The sequence below is a fragment of the Gavialis gangeticus genome, unplaced genomic scaffold, assembly GCF_001723915.1.
Source record: "Gavialis gangeticus isolate Ggan-Ray unplaced genomic scaffold, GavGan_comp1, whole genome shotgun sequence".
In the NCBI taxonomy this organism is placed as follows: domain Eukaryota; kingdom Metazoa; phylum Chordata; order Crocodylia; family Gavialidae; genus Gavialis; species Gavialis gangeticus.
The window spans coordinates 21,491,460-21,500,686 of NW_017728992.1; the positions used below are offsets into that span (position 1 = coordinate 21,491,460).

The 9,227-nt window shown below is 40.5% G+C and overlaps 1 protein-coding gene across 1 annotated transcript in view; it reads right to left on the reverse strand.

Moving 5' to 3' along the window:
- Positions 1 to 9,227, reverse strand: part of DNAH5 (dynein axonemal heavy chain 5) — a 555,556-nt gene that overhangs the window by 399,941 nt on the left and 146,388 nt on the right. The window contains exons 16-21 of the mRNA XM_019521239.1: positions 6,147 to 6,318; positions 4,402 to 4,547; positions 2,507 to 2,672; positions 1,785 to 2,024; positions 191 to 381; positions 3 to 102 (exon numbers count right to left, since the gene is read on the reverse strand). Coding sequence (XP_019376784.1) covers positions 3 to 102; positions 191 to 381; positions 1,785 to 2,024; positions 2,507 to 2,672; positions 4,402 to 4,547; positions 6,147 to 6,318 — 1,015 coding nt within the window. The remainder of the gene's footprint in view (positions 1 to 2; positions 103 to 190; positions 382 to 1,784; positions 2,025 to 2,506; positions 2,673 to 4,401; positions 4,548 to 6,146; positions 6,319 to 9,227) is intronic.

Here is a 9,227-nt window from a genome sequence, read left to right on the forward strand (position 1 = left end):
ACCATACAAATTTTTTACTCCAGTTTCTCCCATTTCTTCATCAGAATCACTGTCTCTGCCATCATGCTGCAAAGCAGCTATTTTCCTCTCTAGCATCTTTTTCTGTGAAGGTAAAACAAAGGTGACATTCCCTAAAAATGTCAGAAATCTGAAAATTTCAAAAATAAGTAAATCTACACAAGACACAAACCTTTGACATCCTCTCCTTACTCCATTGTCCAACTCCTTTCATGACACTGACAATAATATCCACAGCTTTATTGAGTGTTTGCTGAACCTCATCCAAAGCTGGTATCATAATGATGTTTGGGATAGATAGGGTGATGCTAGTCCTAAAAATTGGCTGAGTACTCCTTTTCTGCTTAGAAACATTGTCATTATCTATTAAAAAAAGGATTTGAAAAAGGTTGTTTTAAAAACAATTCTAAAAAAATAATTTTCTTTATCTCATCTACCAGGCATACACAATAAAGACAGATTATGTAAATAGCATTTTGAAATGAAGCATAATCACTGGATACTTCAGGGAAGTATCCCATTTCAGCTGCTTAATTTATAATGAAATAACCATTAGTATAATAAAAAGCATTTAATTATTATGCTACTTCTTCATGCTCTCCCCTCCACCTCAAAACGTGAAGCTGTGCCTACAACTTAGAATCTTTATTTTAACAAAAGTGTCATTAAGTCTGATCTAATCTGTGCATTCAAGTGTAATTTACATTAAGTAAGGCATCAAATTCTGTGTACTTAAAAACACCAGGGAACTCAACAGATGGCTCTGGGGGTAGATAATCATTACAGCCTTTCCCCAGGGGGTCCAGGAGCTCAGGTCAGGGGAAGGACATGCTGTGTCCTGCCAACCTGGTCAGGAATGTAGGGTACAGTTCTGGCACCAACTACCCCAGCAGCTCACGAGCTCCACTCCCCCTTGCCCCTGGTCTGCCTAGAGTTAATCCCCACACCCCGCCCCCCCGGAAAGAGGCCAGGGACCCCCATGCCACTTAGTGGAGGCAAGCACCCTGCCAAATGAGAGGCCAGCAGGGGGGAGGCACGTGCCTGATGGCCAATGAGGGATGGCACAGCCACTTAGCTGCACTCGGCTGTCCTTGGCAATCTCCAGCAGGCTGGGAGGCATGCAGAAGCATTCCCCACTTTCCAGCCTTGCCCAATGCAGGAATCTGCCTATCTCCTCCCACCAAAGAGTGAACGCGAGTCCCATTCACTTCTGATCCAATCTATGCAACTTAGAGAAACCTGCATATATTGGATCAATTCCACTTTGGGCTTTTTGAATGTCTGTACTTAACGGCTAGGGTCTGGAACCAACTTCCAAGGGAGGTGGTGCAGGCTCCTACCCTGGAGGTTTTTAAGAGAAGGTTAGATGAACACCTTGCTGGGGTCGTTTGACCCCAGGACTCTTTCCTGTCATGGCAGGGGGTTGGACTAGATGATCTTCTCAGGTCCCTTCCGATCCTAGAATCTATGAAAGTATGAAACTATAACCCAATAGACTTTTTAAAATAATTGTCTCTAAAACATAAAGAGTTTATCACAGTGTCAAACATAATCTGTTGTGTTTTGTTTAAGCTTCATCTGAGGAAGAAAATTCTCAAATCCAAGTCTATGCTAGCTACTGAAGTGTAAAAAGATAGGCCCACGCATGTGATCACTTGATTAGTCCACTCTCATTGCTATAGTTCAGCACTATGTTGAGATCATGTGCCTATGTGTTGTATTGTGCATGCTAGCTAAAAACAAAAACTAGAAGAAAATACACCTACCTAAGAAGTTTACCATAGACGTGGCATGAATGCGTTTGCGTATCATCTCCAAAGTGTTCCGAGTGACCTTCAACAGGGCATCGATATTGCGGTGATTGAAATGGGAAAGCAATTCATAGGCCTCTTCCTCTACCATTTCCATCTCCTTCCTCTTCCTCTTCGCTAAAGGAGAAAGCCCAGACCTAATCTCACTGGAAGCATTGGAGGAAGCCAGTTTGTCCAGTCTTTCTTCCTCCTCTACTGTAAAAACCAAAAATCGGCAAAGTTAAGTAAGGTAACTAACTAACTAGGGGAAAGGAATAGGAATGCAATTGTCCAAAAGCTAGTGATTTAAACACCACCTTGAGAAAGAAGTCATCAAGACAGGATTAATTTCTGGGCCCATTATAGGCCTAGAGAGAGTAGCCACTTAGCCACTGCTTTCTCTATGCCCCTTCAATCCTTGTCTTCTCTCTTAAATAGGGCACAAGTTATGCTTATCAGTGGCAGACGTTGACATCAATGCTTCTTCATCAGAGATGAAACACCACTACTCAACTACATATAAAGCAAGGAGCTGAGATTTACTAGGGATTGAAATCCAATTCAAAATTTTAAAATCATACAACATTCCAGCCAGGGATCTTTAGAAATCAAGACGCTGGGTACTACATTCATTCACTACATTGATACATTAAAGTAAATTAAGAATTAAGTAAAGAATTTTTCAAAACTTCTCTTACCTGCACCTTCGTTCAAATTAGCAGTGAACGGAGGCAGAGTTGATTTCTCGTTTTCTCTTTTAGACTGCATCTCAGTATCCAACAACATGTTTATCAGCTCATTAGCTGCCTCCTCCACCAAAGAGCTTTTTAAATGTAAAGTCTGTGACCCCCTAACACAGAGCTCCTGTTAATAATACATCATATATTGTTGAGTCTGAAATCCAGAGCTTTGTTGCCACACATAGGAGTAGCACATTATGCTGAGCACTCCCATTGGAGTCAGAAGAACTAGTAGTGCAATAAGGTGCTAATGTAAATCACATGAACAGGATTGTAAGCCACAGCAAAATTTACTAATTGGTTGTTTTTAAGCCCTCATCTCTGAAGCTGGATATCTAACAATCTTTTATTTAAAAAGCTTGTATACTTCATATTTGTCGGCCATGTCTTAAACATATAAAGCCTGAAGAGCAAAAAAGCCAGCAGGGTCACATAAATCCAATATTTACTTTCAAATTACAAATGTTCTTAAGGGCTTGACCCATGCTTTTCAATGCACGGTATCAACAGTACCAAGCACAGCAAGATCTGGCTTTTTTAAATAAAATCCAGTGACTTTGACATACATTAATGAGGTGCAAGGCTGAACAATTTGATGTTAATTCCAAGGTTTTTTCATTTTATGTTATAGAAAAACAACACTTTCCAGCTCACATTAAAAATCCTAATCTGCACTTTCACTTAGTACTTGTCATATCTGGATACTTTAAAATTTCACAGATTTTTTTTTTCAGTGAGATGCAGATGATGCCAAATGGATAACTTAGTACCCGGAGTTCAAGATGCTCTGTCTATATGCACAACCATAAGGGATGGTTGTGGGGCTAATCTCATTGTTAGGTTGAAAAGCCCACATCAGCAACCTACAAACCCCAGGTCTTTCATCAATAGAACAGGTTAGGCTCTTCATCTGTGTGTTGCAACTACGAGTGGTGTGAGGGGCCTGTCAGATTCTCCTACACCATATTAAAGGGACCTTATGTAGAGATTTCTAAGAGGGCTGTCCAGCACATGAGAAATGAGATCCCTCCCATCTCTCCACCTCTAGAACTGGTATATAAGCCACTGAGTATCTGTGGCAGAGGTGAACTTCCATGATTTTCAATACCACAGTGGGTCTCTTAAGAACGCAAGCTCTTATGCCATGAGTAGGAAGTCAAAGACATGGGTCTCTGGTCAATAACAGTGGACTAAAGTTCTCCCAAAACAGATCTGACAGTCTCAAATATTGGGAAATGTTCCAGAGGAGACCCTTTTTCAGATTCCTTTATCCCCAATCCTATCATATTGTTTTCAGTATTTATTTATTATTCATATTACTAAGCTTTTCAACCAGAGAGATGCCAAAAGACACTTGTCAGCTCCCTCGCACCTCCCTTAGTTCTATTCTCCAAACCAAATAAAGGCTTGACCAGCTTGTCAGAACAAAGCAGTTACCCACACCAGACACACCTCCAGTCCTCTATGCTTACTAAAAGGACATTCAAAAGTGTGTGTTATGTAAAGCAGACCTTTTTAAGGCAGATGGAGGCAAATAAAAGATGCTGCAATTAATTAAGAGCTTTAATTAAAGTAGTACAGAAATGTCACACTTTAACTTCTTGGTTACCCAGAAGCTCTGCCAGGCCCTCAAGTACCTTGAATTTGGTGTAGTTGTTCACCTTTAAACAGTTCAAGTTACTATTAAACCATATTGCTATCATCAGTTATTCTCATTAAAATTACCCAAGACAATTCATGATGATGAATACAATATTTATGTCTAATGAATGCCACAGCATGGTAATTAAGCTACAGCACACTTCACCATACAATGTGCTAATACATAGTTTTAGCAAGACAAATCTTGTAACCTTAGTCATTTGGAGAAATTCTTCACATGTAAGTGGGTCATCTTCTGGCAGCTTACAGAGCAGCACACTGCTCATTTCTTGAAGAACAACGTCTATGCGGAACTCCACCACATCGTTCACTCTATCAAGCAGAAGCTCCAGCTCAGCTTTTAAAAAAAATCCAGATCAATAGAAAGAGATGACATTTATAAAGGCCCTCTTAACACGCTTTCCTCATGCTTTTGTCCTCAACATGTTTACGTGTATTCAACACCACATGATCTCCACTTCCCTTACACTGCTTGCTTTACTTTTAAAGTTAAGACTTGCAGTGACATTTATTTGTGGATTAGTCCAGTACTAATCTTGGGGGGTTGTTTTATTTGGGGTTTTTTAATATCTAGAATTTTAATGAATCCAACAGGAACTTGCCCTGAAATCTGATTTTCCATGCTCAATTCCCAGGGGGGCAAGAAATCAGAATTTTAAGAAATTAATTTGCGACTAGTGCACTGCCTCGAAAAGCTAAAAGGTTTCTTTTTAACCCATATAGCTTAAATCACCATTCATTTATACATTGACATTTTCATAGGACCTAGCACTTTGGAGTTTCTTTTATTTACAGAAGAAACTTACAATCACCGATAAATAACAGTTTATGCACATCTGCTGCTCTTGTACAGAATTGAGACAAGGTACTGATAATCAAAAGCTTGTCTGTGTCTATGCCATCCATAAAGTTAGTCAAATAAAAGGTATCACAAACAAGAATTTTTTCTCTCTTCTTTTATGCATCCTAATCTGTTGCCACCATTTTAAAGAGGTTTGGAAACTCTAAAAAATTAACATTCTGTTCTCTCGAGGTTTATCTGTCAAGTGTTGTTAGCACATTAATTAAGTGCTTAAGAACTCATATAATTTCCATCAAATAACTCAAGTTCTGACATGCACTTAATAATTTCCATAGTGATTTCCTCATTTGTTCAGATGCCGATAGTTTTAAGTGATCCGAGTGGTTAATGGGACTCCGTACCTCAATGGAACTCAAGTGTCTCTGGGACTGAAAGGTCTTACATATGGACTTTCTGGACAGTCTACAAAATATGCATCACTACACTACTGCAGATGACTGCATGTAGTACAGATATGCTCATCATAGAGAACCAATTTTACTTCTTTTACAATCGTTACATTTTTGTTTCTGTGGGGCTGTTGGGTTTCTTCTTCTTGTACCAAAATTTAAATATAAGCTACACACATGCAAGAAGCTTGCCAATAGAACTGCATGTTATCTGATTTATACCAATGGCAACTCAGCAAAACAAAATGCTGTACAGTGAAATCACTTTAAGACACACAAAAGATAAGGCGGCAAAGGCCCACAGAGGCCTTTGCCTTAAAAACTAGGTGATGCTGGGGAAGAGAAGGTTAAGTTTGATAGTATGGCTTCCCTTTCTCTTATATTTTAAATTTTGCACTCACATTTAAGAACAGAAGATAAGGAAGCTTTTTCTGGGTTGGGGCATGCTCTACCCTCTAAATAAGATTCCAAATAAGACTGAACTGCATTTCCAGGGAATCTGTCCCTTTGAGGCAACAGTACGTTATGGATGAGAATTTCAACTGGTAAATTTATACAGTGGTATAATTTGTATAAGTAATGTTAAAGATTAGTACTTATACATAACACTGTACCCAGCATTAAAGTAACAAGTCAAAATAAACTAAAAAAAAAATTGTCAGCGATGGCAATATGCCAGGCTTACCCAATTTGTCAAAAATATTATTTAGGTATCTCTCAATGTTCAGAGAAGTCCAGTTCAGTGAAGTCAAGCCAGGATGAATAGCATCATCTACTTTAGCTAAGTGAGGAGCAATTAGTTGATCAATGGGCATTTGTATTTTTGACTTCACTCTCTTGTATTCTACTAGCATCATCTGAAATAAATGAAGGGTAACAGCAGTAATTAATATCATAACACAAACTTTTTGCTATGCTAAAAGTTGCAACTAGTTAGACTGAACACATTTCCCCTGGATGCTTTACTTTATGAAAAACATGTTTTGCAACCATTAAGCACTTTTTTCACACTGGCTAAAGCACTGTATTTGTAGAGAAGGTTCATCCTTAAGGATCCTAAAAGTGTTCTACACAAATACGGAAAGCATTTCAAAAAAGTTCACTGCTCTTGGCACGGAATATTATAGTTAAGCCTGGAAAAGAATTCTCCTAATTTAGCTTCAGAATGATTTTACATGGTCAGCATCAGAGCTGAACTTTGTAAAAGTTAGCCATATTAACCTCCTGGACCTTTTGAAAGCACAACATTATCTTTAAAGTACACATTAGTCCAGGCTTCTTACCATGAATCTAAATCAAGAGCATCCAACTTGTGATCCGCGAGTGGTTAAAATTATAGCCCACAATGTTTGTCAGCATAGTTGCCAAACTGCTGCACTAACATGACCCCAGCATCCAGGGACTGAACGCTATCGCTGCCCGTTTCTCCCACCACCTTGCCCACTGCCAATTTTGGGTGACTAAATCAGCAGCACAGGAAAAGTGGTGGGGTGGGCAGGGAAGAGGTGAGCAAGGTGTCACCCCACTGCTGAAGGTGGATCATCTGGTCCATGGGGTCAAATAACTTGGAAGCTCCAGATCTAAATGACTATACTTGCAATACTGTTATGAGCACCACAGTCATATATAGGTCCATGACTCTAAATTTAAAGTGGTGGTTTTAGGTGTGCTGGCCCCATATATAATTTCCAAAAAGGTACCCAATTTTAGATTCTAGGACTGTTGTTTTTGTTTTCACTAAAAAATAAAAGTACTGGCATTTCCTGTGCATCAAAAGGCATTTTTGCCCACTGCTGGAGTGGTGTGCATTTGGTGGCTCAAGGCTCAAGTTGCTTAGGCCCCTTGTATAGGTTACATTATGCTGCAATTAACGTGTTTAATTTATGCCACAATTACATGTGCACCCAATTTAAAGCACCATAAGATGGCAAAGTAGCCACAAAAAATGATCTACATATAAAATAGAGCTGAGCCTCAATCTAAAAAATTATGCCTCTTACTTACATTACAAGAGTGGCATGAAAGGAGACAATGGTTGGGATCAGGGATCATATCCCATGGTGCCTTTAAATGAACATAAGCCAGGGGCCTTAGTGATACAGCAGTCTGAGATTCAATCCACTTGTGCAAATGGCTAAATGACCCCATCTTCAAGTTTCTGTGAGGTTTATGAAGTTAAAAGGAAACTTGGAAGGGGAATAAACAACACCTACCTTAGGCACACACTTCTTTCCAAGACATCTCCTTACTCTCTAGGAAGACTTAGCTATCACAGTAATCCTAAAGTTATGTTCACGGCATACATGAATTTAATATTAACATCATCACATGCCACAAAACAACACTGACACTCCAGCATGTATAGCATCCAACTAGCAGGAGCCTTATTTTTTTTTTTTTTTAAGCTAACTCCAAGAAAGGAGCGACCTGAAGGTAAGTGCAAAAAGCCATATTACACATCAGTATTTTGTTAGTAAATGTAAGGCCAATATTAAAATAGAGTTCAGCTCTGACAACTAAGAGTCACTGCCTGCATTAGGAGCTTACAATACAACAATAGACATTACTCCATCAGCCACTTTCCATCATTGCTCATATCCTTTGGGATCTAATGACTGTAGCAAGCTACTGAATCACTACTGGAACCACCCAGACTCTCTAAAGAGGTAGATACAAAATGCGAATAAAAGTGTTGCAGGGCACTAAGGTGTACCTGCTCCTTTAAGGGCAGAAGCAGCCTAGCAAAGGAGACTGGCAGGCTAGGCAGGGCTCCACAGCTGAAGGTTGCTTGAGTAACAAGTCAACAGAAGGTAATTACCCAGCACCTGCAGGCAGTTGGCTGACCAGAAGGAATCAGAGTCAACAGAACACAAACTCAGGGTTTGGGCTGGCAGGGTTAATTTTCTCTCTGGCAAGGGCCAGGGGATAAAGCTCTGGCACAAAAGAACTCTCTGACATTGTGCTGCCTGCTTTGCTACCTCCAAATGCAGTAACTCTAGGACAGCTCACAAGGTACCCAAGCCCAAGGTGTATGGCTATCCTAGAAGGTGAGGAGTTTGCCCTCTTCATGGATTACAGCACTGCCTTTATTGTTAGTGTTATGTTATAGTCCTGGCAAGGTTCCTTGGGTAGATGTGGCATCTTTTATTAGACCAACTGAGTAGTTGGAAAAAAGTTTTTAGCAAGCTTTTGGCTGCAGTCACCCTTCTTCAAGCATAGGGAGTCTCTGCTGTTATGAGACTCCAAGGAACGAGAGAAGCTAAAAGGTGTGGCAGGATGTTGGTGAGAATGTAAATAGGTAGAAATTAGAAAAAACCAGAAGCAGGGAAGGGGGGGGAGGCAGGGAGCCAAAGGTGAGTAAGGGAGACACTACAGTGCTAATAATTCGAAAGGTAGAAGAGGCTGTCTGTGTGGCAGGACAGTATGCTGAGCCATCTGCCTCACTGTGCCCCACCAAAACCATGCTTTGGGTGTTTCCCCAGGTGCACCTACTGCTGACCAACCCCCTTCCTGGAGCATACCTGCAAACCTGGGGTAATTGCTGCCACCCCCCAGGCTCTGGTCTCTTTTGGGCTCTATGTAGCCTAGGGTACACAGACCCTGCAGGCCTTGGGGGTGCTTTACCCACTGGTAATATTTCTTGGTGCTCCTTATAGCCTGAAGCCACCAAGGATGTTTTTAGGTAGGACAGAATCAGATGAGAATCAGCTTAGCTCTGCTAAGAGCAAAGAGGCCTGCTCCCCTCCCCCCCCCCCCCCCCCCCCCC